The sequence below is a fragment of the Sturnus vulgaris genome, chromosome 16 (genome assembly GCF_052056855.1).
Source record: "Sturnus vulgaris isolate bStuVul1 chromosome 16, bStuVul1.hap1, whole genome shotgun sequence".
In the NCBI taxonomy this organism is placed as follows: Eukaryota; Metazoa; Chordata; class Aves; order Passeriformes; family Sturnidae; genus Sturnus; species Sturnus vulgaris.
In genome coordinates this window covers 7537473-7565309 of record NC_142258.1, presented here as the reverse complement: position 1 = coordinate 7565309, position 27837 = coordinate 7537473, and the positions used below count along the sequence as shown (strand labels likewise).

Here is a 27837-nt window from a genome sequence, read left to right as displayed (position 1 = left end):
AAACTGCGCTGGAAGCAGAGGAAAAATTAAAGTACTTGCTAAACTGCACTGGAAGCAGAGAAAAAAATTAAAGTACTTGCTGCTTTTTTGCAGGATTTTTACAAAGTAAGACATTGCAGGTTTACACAGTAATGTAAAATAAGATATTACATTACACTACATCCTTCTTAGTTTAAGTTTGAATACATTCGTACCTGATTCCATCATTTCTCTGTCCCACTGCAAGCTAAAGCAGACACTGATACAAATGAAAGGGGAAACTCAGAGAGGCAAGAGCACAACAGTAATGTGTGTTAAATAAAATATTTAATGAAATGCCAGTATCTTATCTTTATTTTTACTTAAAGGATAAAAAACTCAATAAGAGTTTTAGAGAATACTATTGCTTCAAGAATCACTTTTGATGTGCAACATCTCCTGAAGAGATTATAAAATGTTTCAAAAGTTTCAAAAATTAAAAGTTGTAGGCATTACAAATATTCAGAAAAAAAGTGTAGATAATATTTGTGTCATTGAAATCTTTAAAGATTGGACTAGAAAAGTATTTAGAATATATGATAGAACAGAAATTTAAGTATTGTAGCAACAGAGGCTCACACTCTAATTTTAGCACTTAATAGTTTTATCTGTTCTCTCACACTTCATTAAGGAGTTACTTTATGATCTGCTGATATTTTTGTGTGTTTGAGCAACTTTCCTTAATCAAGAACTGTCCTTTTTGTCCCATTCTGAGACTATCTGACATCATTTGACTGTTCTGATTACATTAAGCATGAAACTTAGAAAGTTTAGGATTCAGACAAAAAATTGTATCCATTTTCAAGTTCTCATAGAGGGTCTAAGACACAAATACTTTTTGTAGGAAGAATTTTCTGTATTACTAGAAACAGCTCCAAGAGAGGTCAAAGCATCTGCATTAAAGGTGAGACCATTAGATTTCTCTTTCAGAAGAGCACATTCCCACTTGAAGTATCCACAGCTTTTCTTATCACCTCCTTGCTTGCCAACAGGACAACAAAAAAATGCTCTGCCGTGATTTGGGCCAGCATTTGACACAGAGAGTTTTTTGGCTCTTCGGCCACAGTTACACAGAGGGGGAGTTGATTTTCCACTTCTCATAGCTCTTACAGACTCATTCAAATTGACTGTGGACTTCAGAACAGCAGGAGATACTTTAGGTAGATTTGAACTTCTCAAAGGTAAGGAATGATAAAAAGAAGCAGCTTTCTCTTTAAATATATGAAAAGACTGCTTTTTTGCTGGTGGGCATGTCTTTGGACTAGTTGGCTTTCTTTTAGGAGCCTCTAAAGGACGAGAGTAATTTTCAATTAATGCCGATTGTGCTGAAACAGCATTTCCCTTTGCAGATGGTAACTTAAAAGCTGAAAATTTTGAAGTCTGCCTTTGTACTGTCCCTATATTATAGATTGTAGTATCAGGACTTTTGTAAACAACAGACCTCACAAGTTCCATGGGTGCTGCACTTTCCTCCAAACTCTGATTATCTGAACTTGTCACAGCCAGTTGCTTTGAAATAGTTTCTTCTTCAAACACTGTTAGACTATCTGTACTTGAGTCATCCTTGAGCTGAACAGAGTCTGAATTTTGTTCATATTGAGATTCTGGTATCAAAGCCACATCTTCCCAGTCTGTCAGCAGAGACAAGCACTCGGAACTGGTGCTGATGTCCCCACTGGAGAGAGTAACTGAGGGGATGGTGGTGGAGACAAGCACCAGCCCCGATCCCTGCACTGGGAGGCTGGGCCTGGTTGTTCTCAGAGGCTGCCCAATGCTCACTCCCTGCTGGATGCCTGCTGCTGCAGGACTGGGGGGTGGCTTTGCCAGACCCAGAGGAACAGGAAACCTGTCAGTAGATGCTGCTGAAGAGCTGTGGGATTGAGCATGGAATTCAGTCCTTGAGCTGCTGCTGGGTACAACACAGACATCTGCAGAGGGATCAGTGCAAGTGATCTGCTGTTCCCCAGCCTGTACATTAGAACTGATCTTGTTTCCAGCAATATTGTTGTGTTTGTTCTCAGCCAGAGATTTTGTTTCACGAGTTCCGTCTCTAGATGTTTCAGGTCTGCTGCTACTTCCCAGTGGAGTCTTGTCAGTGATGTTTACAGTCGGTGTTCTGGAAATTAAATTACTCTTCTGATGTGCCTAGGGAGTCCATAAACAAAAGCAGATTTTGGAAAGTGAATACCTAGACATTTTGGGAATAAATGCACAAAATTAATAAGCATATCAGCTTAAGGATGTTCTTTCAAAATCATAGTCAAGATGCTGGGTTTATTGTTTGAATAGCTCACCTTTCATCTGTATTCCAGGCTATGAAGCAAGTAGACAGGAAGATGCAAAGTAGTGACTAACCTTATCCAAAGATTTAGTAATTTTCAGCACACATCCATCACAAATCAGCCTCCAAGCAAGACGAGCAGTATTCCGGGAATCATCCAACCCTTCAAAAGTATGGTCATATTAATGTCCATTCCATACCTCAAAAGTATGTCATATTCATTTTAACTGGGGATAGTTCTTATTACAGGAAAAATGTAATCTAGGCAAGCTTTACATGAATGACAAGGAGCCACAGAGCTGTGACACAGTCATCTAGTTAAAAAAAGGGAAGTGAAAGTAGAAAATTCCAAATAATTCTCTGTGCTGAGACATCTGAAGAATTATCCATAGAGCTGAATATCTATTCACAATTTTAAATATCATTGCTCTTTTTATTAATCAAGTAAAAAAATAAACATTATGCCAGAATTCTCTCACATTAACATGATATCCAGAGCTGTCAAGTAAAATCATCCACCTCCACCTCTTTTCTTTTGCATCCTAGCAATTTATATATTGATTTTGTGAACATACACTCAGTAGTAGAAGAGATTTCAGAAATTAAGTATGAGGTTATAAATAACAAACTGATCTCAGAGCACTTCTGCCTTTCTTGTTTTGATGGTCTGTTGGACAGAACATGGCATAACCTGAAACAATAGTTACTACTCAGAGTAATGACTAGCTATTAACTATCTGCTTCAGGTTTAGTTATCTAACTAAAGCTAAACAGTACTATTTAGCTGGATACATATATTTTTATATATATTAAAATGAGGATCATCATGCTTACCAGAATGTTCCCGTCCTTCAAAAACTATCCCCAAATCCTGCAAAGCTCCATTTAGTCCTTTAGGTTTTCTATTATAGAAGGCCTAAGAAAAGAAATGCAGGTGCTTAACATGAAGCATTTCAAAACCTTTCCCTAGTGAAGCAAAACCATTCCAGAAATATCCCCCTATGAATAATAAATCTCACAAGGCAATTAAGCAAGTTGGATATCTGCATTTTACCGTGAGGATTAGACTATAAGTGACTTACCCTGCTAGAAATCAGAATGGAATCCCTTCTCTCAGGCTTAAACAAATCCATTCTGTCTAAGCTCTGGAGTCATTTGTCTGCACTCTTATGGCTTACATTGATGAAAGTCCTAACAGACCAGCATTGAAGAATACAACTATAAATTATACCTTAAGATGCAATCAAAGGCATGAGCATGAATATATTTGGCATAGGTATGGATTTTTTTGTAAGTGAAAAAAGTGAGTCTTATTACTTGCTCCTGATATGAGTATCTGATTTGATCACTAGAAAGGGGAAATATTCACACTGTTTATCTTTAGAGACCTAATTCTTCTGCCAATCTCTAAGGTACCTCCAAGTACCTCTAAACAGGTAATAATGATGACTTCCTACACAACAATATAAGGCAGCAATAAGAGCACACAAAACAAAAAAAGATAGGAAGCAAGGAGAGCAAAACATGTCAGGAAAGGAAGAGCAGCTTATAAATTCTCATAATTATCATTCTTTTATCAAACAACAATCTTTTCCTAGTATTAAGATTTCTATTCAAATTTACACAGTTCTAGGGAAGTTGGTTATTGAGCAATAAAAACATGGAATAAAACCAGGTTACTCTGGTCACTGGGACATCCAGCATTGCCTTGTAAGCTCAGGCACAGTCAATCCTTGAGGTGAGAGTGGGGAGAAATGTTTCAGTCTGTCAATCTTCTCACCCTGTAGGTCGCTTTGAGATCAATCCAGGAATTCAGAATGTCGGGTTTGTGCAGCTGCTTCCTTTTACACTCGTAGTGCAAACACACACCCAGGTCCCAGTCTGTGCAGGGAAAACCATCGTCAATCCACCACTACTGAACTGCTCTAAAATCCACATAACGTGGCTTATGTCTAAAAATCTATATAAAGGGACACAACACCAACACACTGTCAGCATCCCGTGCTGCTGGACAGGAGGCACAGGCTGTGAAATGTTTGTCCATGGGAAACACTGGGGTTACCCACAATGGGACACCAGAAGAAGCAAACTCCTGTTTTTAGTAAATAACTTCAGACAGTTAAAGTTCTCAAAGACATCAATTCAATTTAGACACACCAGGAATGGTCATACAGTTCACTAAAGCAGAAAAATATAACAGTGCCAGACCCTGGAGTGAAAGATGCAGCGAACACATCAGGATTCCATGGATTTCATATTTTCAGTCTTACCCCAATATTCCACATTTTTAATACCTAGTAACAGGATTTTGGCTGCCTAGAAGTGAAGGCACAATCTCACTAGTGCCACCTAATGTTATTACAGTGCAGAAAAAGCAAATGAAAATGTTATTTACCTGTCCAAGTAACAAAGGCACATGCTTTCGCTTCTGAAGTACAATTACTCTGACTATCTGTACTGAATATAATTTTCTTCTCCTTTTGTATCTTTTGAATCCATTTCAAAAACTGTGATAAGCAAATGTTTAGAGGCACCCCTTCATCAACTTGATTCTTCAAGGAACAGAACAAGAAGATGTATGTGTTAGAATGCACTGAAATTCATTTCAGGTTTATTTCTTCTTAGCCCTTTAAAGGCCTCTTTAAATAAAAAGGTGAACAGCAATTATACAATTGTAAAACAATGTTATGTCACAATTATACCTGTGTTATGCCAGTTAGTTCTGTACAGAATTCAGAGAGAATAGGATGCTCCTGGGGCTGGACATACATGTGGAATTCAGATTCAATCACTCCTGTTGAGGTGTTTAACAGGACTGCTGGAAATTCAACTGCAACAAACACAGAAGGAGAAGAAGAAACCAAACCAAACCACAAAGCCAGAAAAGTTTAAACTGTTCACAGGAATGATACCATTTTTCTATGGGTTCCTGCCAACTCAGCATATTCCATTATATATATACATATATATGCAAGTATATATATATAGAGAGAGAGAGAATTCAAGCATGACGCTGATAAGGCCAAGGTTGTGGGTTTGATCCCTGAGTGGATCATTCACTTAAGAGCTGGACTCGATGATCCTTGTCAGTCTCTTCCAGTTCAGAATATTCTGTGATTTATATACACGTATATACATATGTATGTGTATATACATATGTGTACGTGCACACACTTCTATTATTTATACATCTATTATCCCATTTCAGTGGGGCTGAAACGCCAGGGGTTAAAAGGAACATAATAGAAGGAAGACACATAATGGCACATGGTTCAAGGACAGCTCGGTGCACTCACTGATCTCGGGCCCGCGCTGCCCACGGTCCCCCCAGCACGTGGCCTCGAAGTCCAGGACGATCAGGAAGCCGAAGCGCTGCCCCGCGGCCGCCCGCGCCCCGCTCCGCGCCCGAGCGCTGCTCCGCGCCAGCCCCAGCCGCCTGCGGACACGGACCGAGCTCAGGGACCGCCCGCCACCGCTACGGGACACGGCCACGGGACACGGACACGGACCGAGCTCAGGGACCGCCCGCCACCGCTACGGGACACGGACACGGGACATGGACCGAGCTCAGGGGCCGCCCGCCACCGCTACGGGACACGGCCACGGGACACGGACCGCGCTCAGGGGCCGCCCGCCACCGCTACGGGACACGGACACGGGACATGGACCGAGCTCAGGGGCCGCCCGCCACCGCTGCGGCCCCACGGGACACGGACACGGACACGGACACGGACACGGACACGGACACGGACACGGACACGGACACGGACACGGACACGGACACGGACACGGACACGGACACGGACACGGACACGGACACGGACCTAGCCAGGCGCTTGGTGGCCATAGCCGCCCTCCGCCGCCTTAGCCAGCGGCCGCCATTTCAAAGCTCCCGCGGGCCCGCCCCCATCGCGCTCTCGGCGCTCGGCTGCTCCGGCCGCGGCCCCGGCGCCGCCCAGCGCGATCCGAGAGCCCCCGCCAGGGCATCGTGGGGCTGTGCCCGGCCGTGAGGGGCCGGCTGACCTCCTCTGGGACATGGCGAAGGGGCTGTGCCTCAACGGGTGCAAGCGGCCCGGCGGAGCCGCGGAGGGGCCTCGGGCGGCGCGGAAGAGGCGGAAGGCGGATGGCGGCGGCCCGGGCCTGGGCCCCGAGGTGAGAGCTGAGCGCCCTGCGCTGTGAGGAGCGCCGTGCGGGCCGTGTGCCCCTTACAGCCGCTTCTCGGGGGTGTTGCTGTGTCCCGCATTGGGGTGCTGAGAGCTCAGCAAAGCCATGTCCACCGGCAGGGTACCGGGAGGGCCAGGTACAGCCACTGCCTGCAGATAACACCGTAGAATGTTTTGAGTTGATCCACAGGGCTCATCGAGTCCAGCTCCTGGCCTGCACAGAACACCCTAGCAATCCCACCACGTGCCTGAGAGTATTGTCCAAACGCTTCTCGAACCTTGGCAGGTTTGGGGCCGTGACCACTGCCCTGGGGAGCCTGTCAATGGCTTGGATTCTGCTCCAAGAGATTTGGAAAATAACTCATTTGGAATGTTCAACATTACATTTAAGGAATTTTGTTTAAAAAATAGATACATTCTCCATTATGATATTCTTGTAAACAAAGCAGATGTTGGAAGGAGCGTTGTGTGTGCTCAGCGTATGCACCCCTGAAGGATGCAGAGCAGCCCCACGGTAACACCTCACCCAGGCCTGTGAGATCAGTCCTGTTTGTACCCGGTTAGAAACAAATTCCTGTGGGTGGCAGTACCCTCTCCTTGGTGAATCAAAACCTCTGCTCTTTGTGCGGGTTTTTTTACAAAGCTTTAATTAGGCCGTATTGAAAACAACGGTGTCATTACTTGTCTCAGCATTAGAGATGAGGCACTAGCAATTGCACCAGCCTGTGCTGTTATTGCCAGATGATTCTTAACCACTGGAACCACGAAGGTTGTCACCTCTCTTTAACTTCCTTACCTAATGACAAATGTCTTGAAGAGCACACCAGCTCAGGCCCATGTGGGCAGGCTCTGTCCAAATGACTGAGCACACGGCTTGTTAGTGTGCAGGGAAAAGAACTTCCAGTGCTTGTTCATGCTATGAGGTTTTACATTCTCTAGTGTTGGGTGGTGTTTTTCGCCCGTATACCTTGATGGCTTTTCATCACTTATAAAAAGAGTATCTTTAAAATTTTTACAGGTGGTCTTTGGAACTGGCCATCTGGTCAGCGGAGATCACCAAAATGCCTCATTTACTTGCTAATTAGCCTTTAGAAGAATTTGTGCATGTAGGCTTAGAGAACTGCTGTGTAGAACTGTGTGTGGCACAGTCCTCACCTCATCTGCTCAGTGTTTTCTTTCTGCAGCTTCCTTGGATTTTACTGAAGCATTTCCCTGCAGGGGTCAGCAAACCCTTCTGGCAGAGCAGATCCCACACTGTAGACAGAGAAAGCCTCCCATAGCGTGAGTGGCTACATGTAACACTTGTACACATGTTTAAAGCTCTACAACGACAAGTGGGGGAAAGGGTTGAGAGACCAGGATATTGCATTTGCGTATCCGTTGTCTCCTTACTGCATACATCTGCTCATGGTAATCTTTATTAAATAAATCTTAGAAGTTAGACTACCTGGGTTACTGCAATGTTGAGTGAAGTAATATTAAGTGAGATCTGAAAGGAAACTGTTGCTCGTAATGAGTGAAGAGTTACTTTAAATGTAGCTGGTTGTATCCAAATAGTTTCTTTTTCCTTCTTTTTTCATGGTGTGATCACACGAAACCTCTCTTTACCATCATTTTCCTTTCCACAGGAAAAGTCGTGTCATCTGTCAGCAGCTCTGCTTGGCGAGGACTCTGAAATCAGCCAGGACCAGCTGTATGAGCTGCTGAAATATGCAGCTCTGGGGAAATGCCACAATGCAGCACAGCCCAGGTACATCCACAGCTGCAATCAGCCTGGTCTCGTGTTCTCCTGAGCTGTGAACACATTCCTAAAGGAATATTGGCCATGCTGGGTTTGGAACACTCACCATGGAGTTGCCATAATGGCAGCCTGGATTGTGCAGATAAAGTTATTGTTAGACTTGCCCAGGAAGCAGAATTCCTCTTCTGGCAGAAATCCTACCATTCCATCATTTTGTTTCGTGCAGTGTTGAAAAACTAAATGACTGCTATGGAACTGAAGAAACAAAATACCCTATTAAAATATTAATGCATTTCCTGTTAGATATAATTGAAATAGAGTGTTTTAGAGCATTCAAAAAAAAATTTTAGTCACTTCTCCCTTTCTCTGGGCCACTTCTCAGTACTGGAAGGGAAAGGCTGAGGAGGGTTTATAAAGTTGAATGGCAAAAATGAAATTAAATGAATCTTCAAATGAAACTCAAAGCAGAAAATAACCCAATTTAGATTTCAATAGTGAATAGAAAAGTATTTTGTGAAACTTATTTTGATGCAACAATTCACCAGACTGCATCACTACGGTTGAAATTGCTGGTATATTCACATTCTGATGCATATGAATGAGATATACATGCCTTGAAGTGGTATGCAGCAGAAATTTGCAATAATTCTTCTTTCTCTGTCTCCTGCATTCTGTTGCTTCCAGGAATATGTGGCTGTTAGAGATAAACTATAAAGCCTCTTCTTATTGAAGTCATTTGGCACTTTGCCATTTACTGACTTAAAAGCTGGGCTGGTTCCAACTGTGTTTTTTAAGAGTGCTTGATAATTGTTTTGCTTTGATTTTTATTATTTTTTATAATTATTGCTCTTTTTTAACTGCAGCTGGTGCCGTATTTATCACCAAAGCCACCTGGCTGGGGTTGTGGTTGTTGTTCTACACGAAATGAGCCAACTCCATTTCTACAGATTCTATTTACAGTTCAAACACCTCAGGAAAGTTTTCCAGCATGTAAGTCCCCAGACTGCATCCATGTCCTCTAAACTTCTTCCTGTCCTGAAAACACATCCCAGGGATAATGACTGCACTGGAATTACTGCCTTTTCCAAGGATGTGGCCATCCTTGACAGCAAGTGAGAGGATCTGTTTGAAGCAGTTGTCAGCTCAGAACAAAGGGCTCTGATATTAGGAACAGGATTTCAAGACATATGTCTTTGAAGCCATACCAGGTGAAATGTTTATTAATGTTTTAGTCATCTGATTGTTACATATCCTGCACCTACAGGATGCCAGATTATAAATATCTTGGAATAATTTCAGTAATTTGGAATTTACTTCGAGTGAGGAGACTCTCAATAGAGTTATGCTAGTCCCACTGGTTGAAAAATATCACTTTTATTATTTACATTTTATGTCAAGTTTCTCCCATTTCCCAAAAACATTATTAAAATAATTATTTTAATTTTATGACTTACAAGCAACATTTTTGAAGGAAGACAGAAAGAAAAAAGGACTTGAATTCAGGCTTCTAGAGAGTTCTTCCTGAACTGCAGCAAATGTAAATCATGACTTAACTGGAAAGACAGGAACTGGCTTTAATTTCTATCAAAGAAGGTCTTGAGATTTGCCTTCTTGATCGTATCAGGCAAGGCAAATCTGTCCTGTAGTACAAAGAATCCTGTATCATCCCTCACTGGAACAGGTTTGGTTTGTGTTGGGTTTTTCTACTTGATAAAACACACCAATTGTATTTCCACTATTTCTTTATCCATCCTCCTCTGAATTTGGCTGGTTTGGAGATCAATAAACCCCTCATTTTCTTCTTATTTCTGCCTGTCTTTCAAAGTCACTAACACGTTTTCACATTTTCTTTTTTCAGAGATTCACATTAGCAACTTCTGCTAACTTCCCAGTCAGCCTGTATGGAGAAGAAACAAACCTGAAGCCTCAAAAGACTCCACAAGGTATTTTGTTTGGGTTTGTATTGTCTCTTTCAAGACAGTGACTTGCTTTGAACAGAAATTTATGACTTTGCATCCTCTGCAATCTCAGTGTGCTGCCGTGGTAAACTTGTTTAGAAAGGAACTCATACATGGCTTAAACCATGAGACTTTTTGCTCTAACTAGTTCAGTAACTCATGTTGGGCCAATTGTCAAAGTGAATGCAAAACGAGAGAAAGTTTTTAACATATTTCATCCCAATCCCTGCTGCTTTATTACCCATTTTGTGATTATTTTATTCTAAGATGCATCTAATCCAAGAGACAGAGATATAAATTAGGTTTGAGCTAAGAAGACTGTGTGTCTTTTTCTCTGACCCTCTCTCTCCAGTCTGTTGTTCCAGGTAGTAATTTGGAATGGTGCAGCCTCTAAGTGTTGATCTGATGCAGAAACTGAGCTTTGACAGATGATTCTGTATTTTACAGGCTTAACTTCCACCAGCAGTGAATGCATTACTAAAAGCTCAGACTTGCAATGTGATCCCATCATTCGGAGGTATGGAGGAAGAAAACAAGGCCTTACAAGCTACACTCTAACTTTAGAAGAACAGAAAAAAAATGGCTATCCCATAGAAGGTCAGTTTTTAAGTGAGGGCTGTTTAGTTGTTTTGTTGTGTTGGGGGTTGTTTTTAATTTTGACATTTTAGTGATATGTTTTGTCTTATGAGTTATAGAAGAAAGGTCTTTTTCTTATTCCTGGGTGTGTTTTCCCTCCAGGTTCCCCTAGATCCAAGGGCTACATCTCCACAGAGTGTGATCAGCAGAGGACAGACAGCAGTCCTCTCTTTGGTCTGGATTGTGAAATGGTAAAAATCAGTGTGTGGCCTTGCAAAATAGAGTCAGGCACCCAGCTCTTAATAGCTGTTCCCGAGTGAGCCAAACACTCTGTGTATTTGTGAAACCACTTCTGATATCTTAATATCTGCTGCCAGTCCCTTCCTTGATGGTACCAGTGCTAATGCAGCCATGGGAGAGGCCCCAGCAGTGGTTCTGGCAATGAGAAAGAAATAATATCCTGAGCAGAGGGCTCAGTTCTGTTGGCTCCCAGAGCAGCAGCTGGATCTTCCAGGCTTGTAAGCAATGTTGCAATAACCCATGAGATGCTGTGGAATTCCTCCTCAGCTCTCTCCAAGTTTTGGGAAAGGAAAGATACTTCCCTGTTATACATCTTTCCTTTAGCTGTCACAGTTCCTCTGGCAGCTGCTGTGGTGAAGAATCCTCCTTTAGTGCAGTTTTAGCCTTGCAGAGATGCCTGTTTGGCATCAGCATTGAATAACTATTGATACAACCTGGGCTCTGCCTTTAAACTGTACATCTCTGGGGCTGGAGCTGTCAGTGGCACTTGTGCAGTGCAGAGCACAGACTGATTCTGTGAAATCAGCATTTCTTTACGATGTTTTTCTGTGCTGTGCTTGCCTGTGTGTTTACTGTGCTTACAGTGCACATTGAACAATTACAATGAAGCACAGTAGAGTATAAACCCACCAGCCATGAGTGGTAGATCTCTAAGTCAAGGAACTCCCTTGCAGTGATGCTGCTGCAGCCAAAGCAGATGTTAGCTAAGGGTTTTGAGAGGCAGCATCGTGCTGATTCAACAACTGCCTCTGCTTCTTCCTGCCAGTGCCTGACTGCAAAAGGGAATGAAGTCACCCGTGTGTCTTTGGTGGATGCCCAGGGTCAGTGCCTCCTGAATGAACTGGTCAAACCTGAGAGCAGAGTGCTGAACTACTGCACCAGGTCACTTGCACAAACCTTTCTTATCTCTTGTCTTTCAGAGCTGCAGCCCTTTCAAATTCAGCCTGTTACACAGGACCTTTCAGAAACCTCTTGGTTTGCACAGATGCCTGCTGCATTTCCCTCAGTGTTAAGAATACAGTTCTTGCTGTGTGACATTATGTGTACAGTCTGCTGCACAGTGCCCCTGGGGCTACCAGGCAGAACCATTGCCATTCTGCAGTGTCCATGGGAAAGTTCTGTTACAAATTAATGATACACAGTACAAGTTACTCTTCACTGCTGGTTATAAAATAAGGTGGAGTCCATAACTAGATTTGATCATATGTAAAAAATGCATAGAGCTTGTACAGACCTTTAGAGTGGGGCTCAGGATTATAACAACAGCAGGCAAAATTCAAGGCTTGTCTTCTTCAAAACTTCACCTGGCTTTATCCAGGAGGTGATGTCCCAGTCCCCTCAGGTTACTTGGAAGAATCTCCTTCCACCATCAGACTTGCAGTATTTCCTTACCTGTGCTGTCTGATGCCAACTGCATCACTTAAGAATACCTGGGAAAAATAAACTTTTGAAACAGATGTGGTGGCACTCTTAGCAGTTTAGCTGCAGTATATCCTCTGATGTTGGAAGAGAAAACAGTAAATAGCATTCTGTGATTAGCTACACCGAGTTCATATTTTACAGGACCTGTTTGTGATATTTGCCAGCACACACTGTTGCTAATGTGTTGCTTTTAACTCACCCAACTTTTGTTTTGAAGATTCTCAGGAGTCACAAAGAAAATGCTTCTTCCAGTGAAGACAAGGCTGTCAGACATCCAAACCAGGCTAAAAAAAATGCTTCCCCATGATGCAGTATTGGTGGGCCATTCTTTAAATTTTGATCTTCAGGCTTTGGAAGTGAGTATGTTTTTAAGAGTGTTTTTCCCGACCCTGTGTTACTCATTTCACACCTGAAAACTCTTAAACAATTGCTCTTTTTATTAATGAACACTTGTTAATTGCTTTTCATGATGAATAGGGCTATTCATAATAAGGAATTTAAAAGCCAAGAACTCTCCTTACAGCTATAAAATTTGCAAGGGGTTGTTGAGAACCCAAAAGAGAGACGTGTATCCAGACACAAATATTGTTGCAACTGCAGCTTTACCCCTCTGCTTCAGCCAGATGCTTCTGATAGCTCTAGTTTGGGGAGAACTGAAGTCCTTTCTGTGAGTAATTTAACCAATCTAAAATGCTTGAATCATAATTAATCTTTCTAACCCAATCTAAATCTTCCCACAAGAGTGGGAAGTAGAAAGGAGAGTTGGACTTGTTTCATTATTCCTTTTGCTCTCTTGTGGATGAGGTATCTGTCAGGGAGAAACTGGCAACTGAAATTAAAAGGCAGAGGCACAGAAAATTGTGGAGTTACTGCCCAGTTCTATATTCTGCTATTCTTTAACTAAACTAAATTTTTCTTCTCCAGATGATTCACCCCAGCGTTATTGATACTTCAGTGCTTTTCGCCAGAAATGAAGGACGAAAATTTAAGCTAAAATTTCTAGCCAAAGCTGTTTTAGGGTAAGATTACTACTGTACTGTCATGGGAAAGATTAGAAACTGTCATGGTGAGTTATAGGATCTTACTCTGCCACTAATAGTATCCAAATTATTGTTTTGTTACTAAGATTCAAAAGAAAGGAGCAGGTTGTGCAAGTAAGATGTGGTAAAAAGGAATTTACTGTCTGCTTGAAACATCAGGCACCATAATAAATGGGCTTGTCTTTGAGCAAGCAAGAATGCTGTGACCCAACCAGATTTGAGTCCCAGCAAAACTCACCTTCCTGCAGGGCTGTAGAGGTGTATGGAATTGTAGAATAACAGAGGCACTCTGGCTCACACAGATGAGAGCTCTTTCAGTTGGCAAGAGAGAAAGGTTAACACATGAGTCTGATTTACTGATTTGAATCATATTTCTCAGTGTATCGCTGGATAGTATCTTAGTTCTCCCCATGCTCACAGTGAATGGTAATACTCTGCAGTGCCAAACTTCACTGAACTGATGGTTGCTGTCTGCTCTGTGTGCAAATTGTGAGTTGGGCCATTGGTCAAGAAAGAAGTAAAATTTAAAAATAGTTATGCATCAGAGTAGCAAGTGTTAGCACTGCTTCTATCAAATTTCCCCTGTACTTGGCAGTGGTGAGGTCACACTTTGAGAGCTGTGTCCAGTTCTGTCCCCTCAGTTTAGGAAGGACATTGAGACGCTTGAGCACGTCCAGAGGAGGCAACGAGGCTGGTGAGGGACTTGGAACACAAACCCTGTGAGGAATGGCTGAGGGAGCTGGGGTTATTCAGCCTGGAGAAAAGGAGACTCAGAGGTGACCTTATCACTCTACAACTCCCTGAAAGGTGGCTGTAGTCAGGGGGGTTGGTCTCTTTCTCCAGGCAGCACTGACAGAACCAGAGGACACAGCCTCAAGCTGCACCAAGGGAAATATAGACTGGATATTAGGAAAAAGTTTTTCACAGAAAGAATAATAAAGTAATGGTCTGCCTGGGGTGGTGGTAGAGTCACCATCCCTGGAAGTGTTTAAAAAAAAACTGGATATGGCACTCGGTGCCATGGTTTAGTTGAGGTGTCAGGGCATGGGTTGGACTTGATGATCTTGAAGGTCTCTTCCAACCCAGTGATTCTGTGATTCTGTAAATTCCATAAACCATTTTGCTCAACATTGCAAAAACATTTCTTGCAGTAACTTTTGGGAATATTTCACAAGAATGCTGCTGCACAGAACTGAAATCCTTTTTGGAGAGGGGAAAGCTCTTTTGCCTGAAAAGGACCTAATTTAGAAAAGACAGGATGTTGGTCAGTGTGGAAAAACCAATAACCTGCCTGTACACCTAATTTTGATACCCTAGGAAGGAGATTCAGTGTGAACAGAAGCTTGGGCATGATCCTACAGAGGATGCTAGAGCTGCATTGGAATTGGCTCAGTTCTTCATTGAGCAAGGACCCACAAAGGTACTTATATCTAATTAAGATTTCTCTCCTAAAATACAGAACATAATGTTGTGCTTTCGAAGAAAAAAACTCCACTCCTGCCCATCTTCCTGTTGATATAAAAGAGAAAATGGAGCTGTGATAGAGGTCCCAGCTTTGACAGCTTGTTACTTCCAGCCTATATCCAGATACCTGAATAACCTGGGTACTACCAGTGCTCAGTACTCACTGACAGGAGCCAGCATTGCTGCTGATCCTGGAGAGAGGCACTGGGTAAAGAAGGATTGAGACACTTCCAGCCTGCAGGAATGCCTGTGATTTTTCTAGATGAAAGAAAATAGAGACCTTGTGTGTTGTGGTAGTGATTCAGATGGTTTTATGAGTGCCTTGTGTTGTTTATTTCTGAGAGAACTTCTCTGGAGATGGTTGCCTGTTGATGCTGTGAGTGTTGTCTGCTCGAAAATGACAACAGAAAATAATAAGGCAAGAAATTAATGCCCTTGTTTCTTCACTGCTGGAGTGTGCCTACGTGACTCAGAGGGAAAGCACAGGCTTATTGGTCAGCTACAATTAGCTGATGAGATGAAAGCCAGCTAATAATCTTCTTCCTTCCCCAAGGTAGCAGAACTAAACTTGGAGATGCTTCTGACAGCTGAAAAACTGGCTGAGGTCTCACAGAACAAAGCTGCACTACAGCCAAAAGGATGTGGGTTCCAGGAACAGCTGAATGAGCCTTCACCATTATCCAAACCATGGTAATAAGATTCTCAAAATATGTATGTTTTTCCTTCAGTTGAATTCTCACTAAAATCAAACAAGTGCCTTATGTTTTTCAGGAGCCATCAGAATCTTCAGACACAAATAATTGCAGCATAGTGTTGAAAAGCTTTAAGCAGTTTCATCTTAAATTTCACAGAGTATTTCCTAGGCTTCTTTTGATGTTGTGGACAAGAATGTTCTTTCAAATTTCTTAAATTAATTGTAATTCTCTGACAAGTATTTATTGAAAGTTTTTATTTCCCATATTGAAAAGTATTGTGATTCACAGTGTACTTCTCTCTGCTAGTTTTTTAGATTGTCTGCAGGTGACTGGCCAAAAACCCCTCCTTTTGGGCAGACAGGGATTGGACTCTTCTGGCCTGTGTCAGAGTAACCTGAGCACTTCAAACAAACAGGTGAATGGACTTCGAGTGGGTTGGTCTAAGCATCAAAATAGTTCAAAGTTGTTCTTGTTCTGGGAGTGGGTAGATGAGTCCTATTTTAAAAGCTGACTGACAGTACTGTTAGCAATAGTGTTAATACCAGGTTGAGCATTTCGGAAATGAGCTTTGATCCTCTGCATCCTCTCATGACTCACCGAAGAAGAATTTTTGCCTGTGGGCTTTCTTGGACAATAATGAAAATTAAAGTTGGGAGTTAAATTCAATAGTCTTGTTTCTGATCCTCTGCAGTACAATTGTCTTGTGTGCTCTTGTCCCTCCAGATTCTTCAGAGAGCCTTGGAAGATGTTCCCCTGTCCAAATTCAGTATCATCCAGTTCAGTTTGGGTCCAGAGTACCTTGCATCTCACCTTCATGCTGGGCTTTATGAAAAGGTATTTTTTTTTTGTTTGAGAATAGTCTTCATGCTGAGCTTGTAGAGATGTGATTCACCAGGAGGCACTGAGTAGTTAGTTCATTTGCTTTGTGAAGTGCCTTCTCTAATCTGTGTTCCAACAGGTGAGAAGCAAGCTGACTGACATGCTGACAATTTACGCAGGTCCTTTTGAAGAAAACTTTTGTGTGAAGTCTGTGAAGAAGGAATTTGGGAGGTGTGGACCAATCCAGTCCCTTACAGTGGTAACTGAAACATTCCAGGTGAGGAGCACTCAAAGGTTGCTGACAGGCCTGAAAGGTCTGTGTAAACTCTTGGAAAGGTATGGGCTAGAGCCAAAGAAATACCAGTTATTCTGTTCGGATTTTTTTTTTTTCTTGTGGTAGTTTAATCATCAACTACAATCATTCAGGGTACCTAAAAAGCTGCTTCACACAATGACAAGTGCAGCTCATGTGCTGCTCAGATAACTTCAAGGGCTGGGGAAGCTGAGGTGATTTTTGTCCTTCTAAAGAGAACTGATAATGTTAAGGCCTTTAATAGCCAAAGGAGAAAAAAAAAAAAAAGAGTAGTATTAAGTGAAGAGTTAATTGAAGGGGGTTTTAAACAACTAGTGTATGTGGAGTGTTACATATTTTACCCCCAAACTTTTTAATATTTTTCTAGTTTTGAAACAAAGCACAACTTAGAGGCCTGACTTTTTAAGAGGGAGGGCTAATGTGTTTCACTGACAAACCTGAAGTATCTTTCTCCTCTATTTCAAGCCATATGTCTGCATCCAATACGAAGTGCTGGAAGCTGCCCAGCTTGCAGTAGAAAGCCTGAATGGAGCTGAGGTAGCAGGATCCTGCATTAAGGTAAAGGCAAACAGCAAAAGTTACATTCAGCCCAGGCACAGCCTCCAATACCTCTGAAACATCACAGCGGTGTATCTGGGCAAATGCTGGCTTCTTGTGCTCTTACAATCTGCCTGTCCCTGCACAATGCAGGGCCATTGGCAGAAAGGAAAAAAAGAGGGATCCAGCCACTCCCTTTCTGCCTGTCAGTATAAGGGAGTTAGAAGCATTCTGACCTCCACCTGCAGCTTGAAAAGGCAGATCCAAGTGGCAGGGCTATACAGAGTATGGCATTGTAGTTTTAAGTGTTTCTGTATTACAAATACGATCTCCCTTTATCATGACTAATTAGTCATATTTATTTCAAGTGATGGAAAATAACCTGTCTACTTTTGGTAATGGGAAAAAAATACTTTAAAATAGAGTAGTGTGGGCTAACATGCCTTTTATTCCTGCTGCATCCACCCCAGGTCCAGAGACCAGTCACTGCAGCAATGCTGGACTGCAATGTTCTGATTAAGGAATTAGAACTGGATGTAGAAAATGAAGGTGTGATTTATGTGGCTGGTCTAAAGAATTCATTAACAGAGACAGACTTGCAAGAAGAATTCAGCCAGTTGAAAGACCTGGAAACACTGTTCCTGCCAAAGGATCTTCAGAGTGGAAAGCACAGAAACTGCTGTTTCCTCAGTAAGTAGCTTCACACACAGCCTGCATATTTCCTTCAAATAAGCTCATTCAGCAGCCCTTGAGACTTTGCACAGACACAGCAAAAGCTACTGAATCCCAGGTAAGCTCAAAGGGATGGTATTTAAAATGCTCCAGGGAAAGCACATATTGTTTGGAGGAGCACTTTACAGTTAAATATTTAAGAGGAAAAGAAACTGCTTAAAAAAATCCCAAACCTTTACTTAGAAAAATTCCAGGGCAGCTAATGGGCTCCAGTACTTCCATGTGAGGGTGGCTATTGTGCAGCTTCACACAGAGCAGTAGTCACCCCTGAAAGGTGAGAACAGCCTGATGAGTGTTGCTGCAGCCAACTGGCATTTCTAGTCTGATGTTTATCTGTAGCAAGATGAGGATCTGCTTGCTGCAGTGATTTGTTTCTTATCTCTCTCCTGCTCCACACCTTCAGCCCTGCCTTGCAGGTGCCAAGGAGGGCAGGAACAGCATTGCCAAAGCACATTCTCTTCTCTTTGCATTTCAGAATTCCAGAAAAGCCAGAGTGCTGTGGATGCCCTTGAAGCTATAAACGGATGGACCATGAAGGGTAGTGAGCTAAGAAGTAGGAATGCCCTTGCTCCAGGTCACCTCTGGAGATGGATTTGGCAAATGAATCACAGCAATGGGAAGCAAGGAAAACACATCTTGTATGAGAAAATGGAGCAGCTGTCTGACTCTGTGAGTGTGAGGCTCTGCTGGTGTTTGTTGCAATTAGTGAGGAGGGACTGCCCTGGGAACCTGGAGTGGTAACTTTGAGCTGACGGAGGTGCAGAGCTGCTTGTGACAGAAGGGTCTCCTTGTGCTGGAGCAAAGGAGCTGCCAAGGATCAGTTCTCATAGAGCAGTTTGAGAGGTAACACCACACAAGTTAACGTCATGTTTGCAGGGCACTGCATAACGTTAAAACCATGTAGCTGCACAGGGCAGTGGGTGGTGCTGCCCAGGAACTGAAGCCTGGCACTGGAGAGCTGACAGGGCACAGGCAGCACAGGAGTCACAGGGAGAGGTGTGTGTTTGCACAGGAAAGAAGAGCTCTAGTTGAGAACTCTGGAGGTGCAACTCTCATTTTTACCATGGTGCCATTTGAGCAGGGCCTGTGGTTCTCCCTGCAGCTGGGCCACTGCACTGCCAGGTGGATGGCTCCAGGCCAGGAGCAGAATCACCCTGCCCTCACCTGTACCATGCCACAGGCCAGCCTTCCCACACACTTAGAAGTATAATTGCTGATGAGTGGGGGACTTTAATGCTTCTATTCACTTATGCAGGAGCAGGATCTAAGGAAAAAGGTGAAGAAGTTAGACCATCATATCAAAAAGCTTTATAGAAGCCTGCAAAACAACACCCTGTGCATTGTTCTCTTTCCTGGAGTGAACAGGTAACTTGCTACCTATTTTGCAATGAACCAAGGAAAATAGAGAGCCAAATATTTTTATCTTAATCTATTAAAAATTAAAGCCCTGCACCAGGAAGAGAAAATCCAAGAGAAAGGCTGAAGAAGCTGTTATACTTAATCTGACTTTCATGTTGAGCCAATAAAACCTCAGCCCTAAGTTATGCCCACACAGCAGGCCTGAGTCACAGTTCATGTATTTGAGGGTCCACAGTGTTGATTAATTGTACAGATTTTAACAGTTCATCCACCTCCCCCAGAGGATGTTTCATCCCCATTGACAATGAGATAAGTTTTATGTGGCTGTGAGAGAATGAAGCAAAGTTTCCACAGCAGGGAGGATTTTTTGGGGGGTGTGGTTTCTAAAACCACCTAATAACTGCAGCCACGGCCTCACCTACCAGTTGTTGTGTTGTGGTACCCCACAATGTGCTTCAGCCACAGCTGATCAAGGAGGTGGTTCATGCCCTTATGTGATGGACAAAAATTAGGAAATCCAAATTTTTTCACTGAGTCCTTCAGCTTTTGTAGGAAGGAGCAAGTCATGCATTTGAATTGGGCTGCAGCACTGCTATAAGGGATACTTCCAGCTGGAAGCTGGAGCTTCCTGCATTTCAGCCCCTGGGCCTGAACTGCCACAGTCTCACTGTTTAATTATTAACCAGAAAGGTTCAATCTCTCATAAGAAAAGCCCTGGATACTGAGGACATAATCACTTCAACAGCTTTCTGTGCTCCCACTGGCACTGGTCAGTCTAATAAAGGTCATATCTACCTTTGTTTTTCTTCAGTGCTCCTCAGCAGAAGGGGCATTGTTCCTTGTGGAGACACAGACATGCCCTGGCACAGAAGCAGAGCCAGAGCTGCTCAGCAGCATCTCTTCTGCCTGGCTGGGCAGCCACACCAGGTTCCCCTCCCTTACTTGCAAGGCTTCCTGAGAAGAGCCATGATGCTGTCCCTAGAGGATTCATCCAAAACCAAGAGATGTTTAGGCTTAATGGCAGTGATAAACCATTCCAGCCAAGGGCTGTTCTTGGTGTGATTTGCTCTAATTGTAGTTACTAATAACTTCAGGAAAAAAAAATTATAATGTCATCTTCAATAGACCATCAGTTGTTTCTTCCCCCCACCCCAACTGTATTTATAAACAGAGCCAGCAGCAGTTCCTGCCTTATCCACAGAGAACTCCCTGCAGATCACCCTGGGCACAGCTTGGATTCAAACAGTGCCCCAGTGTGACCTGGCTTCAGTGGGCACTTCAGTGCACGTGGCCATTGGATCAGCTGCTGTCTTCTTTAGGCTGAAACTGCATCTGTACATTTCTGAGCAATCATTTGCCTCTCTAGCCCTGTATCACCTCACACACCCTGCACACACTCACCTGTCACCCCACGGGAAGGTTTGAGGTGAGGAGGGCTGTGAGTTGCAATCCACACCATGTGTCCTTTGCAGCAGTCACTGGGCTCAGCACGTCCCAATTTACTTTTCCAGGGCCATTTCCAACCACTCTCACTTAGCACAATCTTCCATCACCAAGGGGCAGGAATCCCACCAGCAGAACAGGTGGATTCAGGAATCTGCATCCAAAGGGAGCCTGTGGAAGCCCACAGAGCCTGGCTCACACTCTCAGGCTGCTGAGTGGGTTGGATGGGAGCTCCATCTCAGGCTGGGAAGAGATTTCTTGCCAAGTGTGAGGTTCCTGTAGTACTGTTTCCCTGAGGACCAACAAATCAGAGGAGGCTTCTTGATTAAAAAGGATGCCAAGTAATTGTGGGGTGGAAAAAATTAATTTTTCAGTGTGCTGACCCAGGGGGTGCAGCCTCTCAAAGCCAGCCCAGCAGAGTTATGTGCATGAAGGCTGAGCAGAACTAACACACCTCTTACTTGTGTTGCAGCACGCATGGATCACAATCCGGCCTTGGTCTGATGGGAATAAAAGATGAAGGGAGGAGTGCTTGTTAAACTGCCAAGATTTTAAGCAAAGTCTTTTGTTGAGATATTTTTAATTATTTTAAATATTGACGTCTTTGTAAAGATCTCTTACCATAAGAACAATAGGCTTTCACTCTGTATCTTCTATGTCTAAAAATAAAAGCCATTCAAAGTGTCTTAAAGCACAAAGCTTTTTCCATTAACCCTTCTTGCTGTGGGAAGGCCGAGCCAGGCAGGTGCTTAGGCAGCACTGGGGCAAACCAGAGCAGGGCTCCATAGGAGCTGGGTAGGATTGGCCTGTGGATGTCGTTCCTTGCTGGAGACCAAGGTACCAGCTGGGGCATCTCCCCTGGAACATCCTAGGCCATAAACCAGCCAACCATGTCAGTGTAGAGCCTGCAGCAGCTGCTCAGCAGTTAACAGCTACCCCAGGAATTGTGTGGATTTCTGGAACTCTGTGGTGCCAACTCCTGGAGTTGCTGCCTCCTTTCCGGGAAAGTGCTGTACTTAGTCCATGGAAAGGAGGAATCAGTGATTCATACTTCTTGGACAATCTCCACTTTCTCCTCCCTCCCTGACCACCCCCACCCTCCCCTCACACACAAAAAAAAAAGAAAAAAGAAAAAAGTTTCCATGTGGCTGTAGGAGGAGCAAGGGATGTTTTAAGGAAAGCACATGGCTGTGTGGACTATGCATCACTTCCCACAAGGAGCTGGAAGCAGGATGAGGTGATTTGCAACCTGACAGCTGCAGACCTGTCCTTTACAGCCACTGCCACTTGAAATACAGGCTGCTTGAGCATCTTTTGTTAACATAATTTCCAAGCACAAAGATGCTTAGGAGAGTTTTAGGCCTTCAGAAAAAAATATTGAAAAATTTAATGCTAAAAGGTTTGACCATGAGATGAGGGATTTTTTCATGTGAATTGGAATAGGCTAATACAAAGCTGAAATAGTTATCATTCCAGAAATTATTAAATACAGCTAATGGAATATTTACACCCTCCTACGTTCCAGCCCTAAGTTCACTGTGCTGGGCTCTCTCCTTATGTTAGAATTTGGAAGTTGGGATTTGCTTTATGGAGGAGCAGGCACAAATAGAGGAAAGCAGAAGAAAAGTAAGTTCAGCACAAGCCCAGAAGCAGCAGTGAGCAGGCAGGAGTGCTCGTGTCAGTGTCATTAATGACTACATTTAAAGCCACTTGAAAAATCTATTATTCAGCAAGATTAATGCAGCCAATTTTTTCTCACACAAAGGTACTTTGGCCACTCCAAGTGAGCCTGTCATTCATTTGGCTCCAGCTACTGCAAACTAGCATAAGCAATAACATCAGTGCTACTACGGAATGTGACAAGGAGCCAGTGCCTTCAGCAGCACAGCCAGTCCCTGCTGCTGAGCAGGAGGTGAAGGGCAGCCTGACCCCAGCACTCATCCCTCTCTGAGGATTCACTCCTGTTCAGGCTGTTCACATCCAGCATCTCCTTGTTTCAGACACTTGCACTGCAAAGTTGAAAAAAAACACCTAGTTTTCCTTCCATACACTTAAAAATGATGTGGTCACCTCCCTGCCAGGACTGGACAGGATTTAGTGAGCATCCAGGAGTCCTGCTTGAGAAACTCGCATGACAAATAAAACTAGCAAGAGTCCTATTCATAGGCATGAAAAAATAAGTAATTTGTCCCTTTTTAATTGAAAAATGTAAAAAGGACTTCAGCTTTAAATAAGACATTTTGTACAAAGCTTGAGCACAAAAAAGTGAACACCAACGTGTCATGTAAACACCACAAATGTTACTCATTTGTTCAGTAATGCACAGAACAGCGTGCGAGTTCCCTTTCCAGTGGGTGAGATTTCTGTAGCTGTTCCCCTCCCCTCAGACCTTACTGGAATACAGGAAACCCAGAAGCTTTGGAACATTTACAAGCTACAGTAGTCAGGATACATTGTGACTAAAGGATTTTTTTTTTGTTTTGTTTTTTCTTTAAGGGGTTGGTCATTTAAATATACAGAAGTACAATAATCTCACAGGAAAATGAATGGCAGCTTGGATTAGAAAAAGCACCAAAATATTTAATATACATCTGGCACAAATTTCACAAGAAGTCAGTAATGGACAAACCAATGCTTTGCTTGTAGGAAAAGAAAAACCTCAGACTGTATTTAATGCTCTTCTTCCAAAAGGGACACAACAAAAACATTGCACTCAGAATTGCTATCAAGTAAAGACAACCTTCTTATCACACCTTACTTGCATTGTGCCTTACATTGCACATTCCATAAGATGCTGTTTCCATTCTGTTCCATACACTAATGGTGAGAAAATTTGATGTAAAAGTAATTTTACATGATTTGTAAAACTACAAACCAATTCAGTAGATTCGGATTCAGTAGATGCATTGTCCTGAAATTCTCCCAATTTTCCTCTAGATCAGGTTTCAAATTTGGTTGCATCCCCTTGAAATAAAGATCCTACATGAAACAGAATTTACTCCAGCTGTTTTCAAGCATTACATTTACACAGCACTTCTGATACTGCTGTCCCAAAGAGGAACCACGGAGTTGCTCCATGACATGCAACACATTCATCATTTCCCAGAGTGAGAAAACTGGCTCATACAAGGTTATCTCCTGGGTAGGTCTGAAAAGGCAAAACACCCCCAGGCACAAAGAACAGGAGATGTGACCCTGCCCACCCTTGCTGGTTTACTGAGGAGCCCAGAGGCCCATCAGGGATCAGGGAGCTGTGCTCACAGAGGTGCAGTGACAGCCACACAAAGCCGTACTCCCGTTACCTCCTTAGTTACACTGAGTTACTTCCCTGGGAGTAAACACTACCAAAACGCATTCCTTCCACAGAGAGGGACTTGAGGCTGAACTGGGGCCTCAAAATCCACAAGAAAGAAGTGAAGCTGCACCAACCAGCTCCCCCAGACTGACCCTTCTCCACAGTCCATCAAGGCCTTGTGGTTGCTTCATGCCCTCAAGACCAGCCAGTGCAAACCCCAACAGTGCTGGCTCAGGACAGAATCCTGCCAGTCCCATCCATGGCTCCTGGAACTTGAGTTACTCAACAACTTACAGCACGAGGCCCTCCAACTCTCCTGCCAGCCCATCTCTTTTTAAAGACTATTTCAAACTTACAGGCAAGAAAGCAAGTGTATTTTCAAATAACTTTGGCATGACTTAAAAAGTCACAATTTCCAAGTACGGAGTACTAATCTGTGAAGTCCTCTAACGTGTAACACACATGGGAGTAGCAGCCAACCTTCAGCTCCACTGATCCTCTGTGCAGGTTTGCCACCTCTGGCCACACAATCTCCACTCTCATGGGCCCAGAGAAGAGCAAGAGTCAGCAGCTGTAACTGCATAAAATGGCAACATTCAAGTAAACACACTGCTTCAACAGTAGGCAATCTTTAGTCCAGATATAATTTACAGGGGGGAAAAAGAAACACTTTACAGCACAAACACTGGAGATGGACTTTTTTCCTGTGTGTGAAATGACAAGTTATCCAAAAAGGGCTTATCTGAAGAGTGCAATTAAGCAAAGATAGAAACTTATTAAAAATTAAACAAAAAACAGTATTACCTACAGAACCAGATGAATTTTCAAAGACTGAGGATTGCAATAGTAGCAAGGAACTGCTGCAATGTCAGTGATTTAAGGCAAGCTGTTAGGACAAGAACGTACATGCTCCTTTTACCTATTGTCTCACATGTCCCCCTGTCCTCTTGAAATACGCCCATCCTGATAGTGCAAGAGGTCACACCTCAAAACCAGTCCTCACACTGGAAGAATTTTGCAGCAGCAGTTGCTACACCATTAAACTATGGGGGATTTGGAGTGACAGCAACTGTGTTGCAGTTTGCTTTGGGGGAGGAAAGGAAGGACAGATGTGTTGCATGGAGAAGAACACCCCCCAATGTATTAATGAACACAGCTGAGCACCAAAGCCACTCTGGCATCTCCAGTTCCCTTGAGAACACTCCAGCTTTACTCAAACACAAGGGTTTTATCCTGAGTAGGGTTCTGACCTCAGGGATAAAATAAATGCGTGTGGCCTTTGCACTTTGGCAGCTCCCATCTTTGCTGGGTGGTTACAAGTCCAGTCCAACGTGGAACAAAACACAGTATTTCTGATAAAAATAAAAAAACACTCATGGCACTGCATCAGGTAGGTTCCTAAAGCTTTTCAAGAGCAAATGACAAGGCTGATGGCTCCCTCTTGGGGAGCAGCTGCTCCATCTTCAACTCACTGTCAGTACAGGCAGCCTGACCAGGGAAGAGGATGTGTGGTGACAGAAGCCCCTGAGCCACAGGCCACGTAGCTCTGCTCGCTCTATTGCACTCCAAAAGTAGCACCCAGAAGGACCAACTCTGGTTTGCAGCTTGACCTGACCCCCTTCCAAAGGGTCCTTTGCATACAGGTTAAACACAGGATACCAAAAACCATGGCAAATAGATAATACTTAACTTGGGTCAATTAAAAAAAAAAAAATAGATTACTCATCCAGGCATAAAATCCTGGCACGAAAGGATGGTAGCCTTAAACTATTCAAGTCTAAGAACAAGAGGTAGAGATACCTACGTACTTCATGGTGAAGGAGATACAGCCTTCTTTCTGTCTTACAATCTCATGAATTTCACTTCAGTTCACACTGTAAAACCAAAGGTTCAATCTTCAATAGTCCAGAGAGACAATGTTAACACTGGTGAGTTTGTTTGCACACAACAAAATTTCAGCAGACACTTTGCTTTAATACTTATCTGAAAAAATATGTTTTTCTGCATATTGAAGCACTACCCTGAAGAATTTTGAGTTTCAGGTTAAGCATCTTCCTTTTTAGTATGAAAGGCTAAATTCACATGCACATACTTTGAGCAGAGTGGGCTCAAGGGAAGAACTGGACACCCTTTTACTGAGGACCTTCTACAACAGGATCACACTGCAGAATACAAGGCTGCAAGACCCAGAAACTCACAATGACTATTATTTACCAAAGAATGGGAATGATGTAACCTCAGCCACCAAACAATATCACAACTGAGGTGGCTATTAACTACATGGTGTTTCCCTAATTTTGTTGGGCTTTTTTTGGAAACAAGACTTATGCTGACAGTACCACAAAAAGTCTAAGGTCACTGGTAAGTGCATAGGCCTGGGAACCACGGGTGACAGGCTAGTCCTGGATCCACGGGTTCTTCAGGCTCTGATGGACACGTCGAGAGTGAAATAAAAATCACCCAGTAAAAAGCTGCTGCTGTCCCCCAGCACTGTCCACGGGAGGAGGGGCTGCACCCTCTGCCACCAACCCGAGCCACTCTGTCCTCAGAGCAGCCTGAGCTCATCCCATGCTCTGCACTGTGCTTGGCTGAGAACTGTCCTGGTTCAGAGCTGATCAGGAGATCTGCCGGGCCAGCCTGGGGGAGCAGCTCTCAGTGCCAACTGCCACAGCTGCTTCTGTGCCACCAGCCAGACCTGTTGCCATGCTCCTGTGGTCCTTTCACTAGGATTGCACAGTACTAAAAAGCTGTAATTTTCCATGTAGAATAGCACCAGCAGCAAATAAACTCATAATTTGGTGTTCAATTCCAACTCATTGCCTCAGTCATGTTTTATGGCCAGCTACAGGCAGGATCTTTCAACTCCTTACTTCAATCAATAGTCTTTGACCTCAGAAATTCACCCACTCAAGTAAAAATTAGCACAATTAAGCCTCCAGTTGGATCTGGAAGCAAATTTTAAAGGTGTTGCAAACTATAATATGGTGTAAGTGGTCAGTGTTTTATTACTAGGGGCTAAAGTTTACAGGAGTTGTATTTCTTTGCATATAAGAGAAGGCAGTAAAATGCCACAGATTGTGGATGTCAGACCAGTTTTCCATTATATTACTCCAACTATCTATATAGTTATCTATAGTTATTTATCCCAAGTTGCAGCAGATTCATTACATGCATAAAGTTTCCTAACGCGTAATCTAATTTTTAAAACAAAATTAAACAGTTGCAATGGTTGCAAGGATTTCATCAGCATCATTGCTCACTTACAGTCCTGTGCCCTACACAATGAAGAATTAAATTATCTAAAAATGAAGAGTGAATGTATTTGGCCTGTTCCACAGATATTCACAGTTTAACCATTAAACAAGCGTATTTTCAGAGGTTCCAATATAATTAAAGACTTCTCAGAGACACACACAAACCCTGTTCCCTCATCCCAGCATTACAGAGTCTGGGCAGTCTCATTTGGGATGACAAAATCACCAGGCAATCCAAAATCACCGCTCACTGCCAGCACTGTCAAAGAGCTGCACCTTCAGCTCCTGCTTCAGGAATTTAGAACTGACACAGGTCTGGTTTGCATTCTGTAAATGGTAATTAAAGGACTGAAACTAGGCTAAAGATAAGTGATACTTCACTAGATAGATTATTTGGCTATTTTTGCAAGTACCCTGCCCAGTGGGT

At 43.1% G+C, this 27837-nt stretch overlaps 2 protein-coding genes across 2 annotated transcripts; one reads left to right on the top strand and one right to left on the bottom strand.

The window, feature by feature from the left end:
• Window positions 1-213: 213 nt before the first annotated feature.
• On the bottom strand, window positions 214-6336 carry ERI2 (ERI1 exoribonuclease family member 2). Its single transcript, XM_088174396.1, has 8 exons — window positions 6136-6336; window positions 5596-5833; window positions 5002-5129; window positions 4695-4851; window positions 4080-4180; window positions 3134-3215; window positions 2374-2462; window positions 214-2163 (listed from the first exon to the last, which is right to left on the bottom strand). Exons 1-8 carry the CDS (start codon window positions 6334-6336, stop codon window positions 820-822), a joined length of 2340 nt encoding a protein of 779 aa, XP_088030522.1. The 3' UTR covers window positions 214-819.
• On the top strand, window positions 6299-27837 carry REXO5 (RNA exonuclease 5). The gene is made up of 19 exons (XM_014891257.2): window positions 6299-6451; window positions 8091-8212; window positions 9067-9193; window positions 10062-10146; window positions 10609-10758; window positions 10900-10988; window positions 11804-11919; window positions 12677-12815; window positions 13384-13478; window positions 14817-14919; window positions 15517-15653; window positions 15965-16073; window positions 16382-16492; window positions 16617-16754; window positions 17256-17348; window positions 17798-18017; window positions 18535-18728; window positions 19315-19424; window positions 21334-27837. Exons 1-19 carry the CDS (start codon window positions 6335-6337, stop codon window positions 21398-21400), a joined length of 2322 nt encoding a protein of 773 aa, XP_014746743.1. The 5' UTR covers window positions 6299-6334; the 3' UTR covers window positions 21401-27837.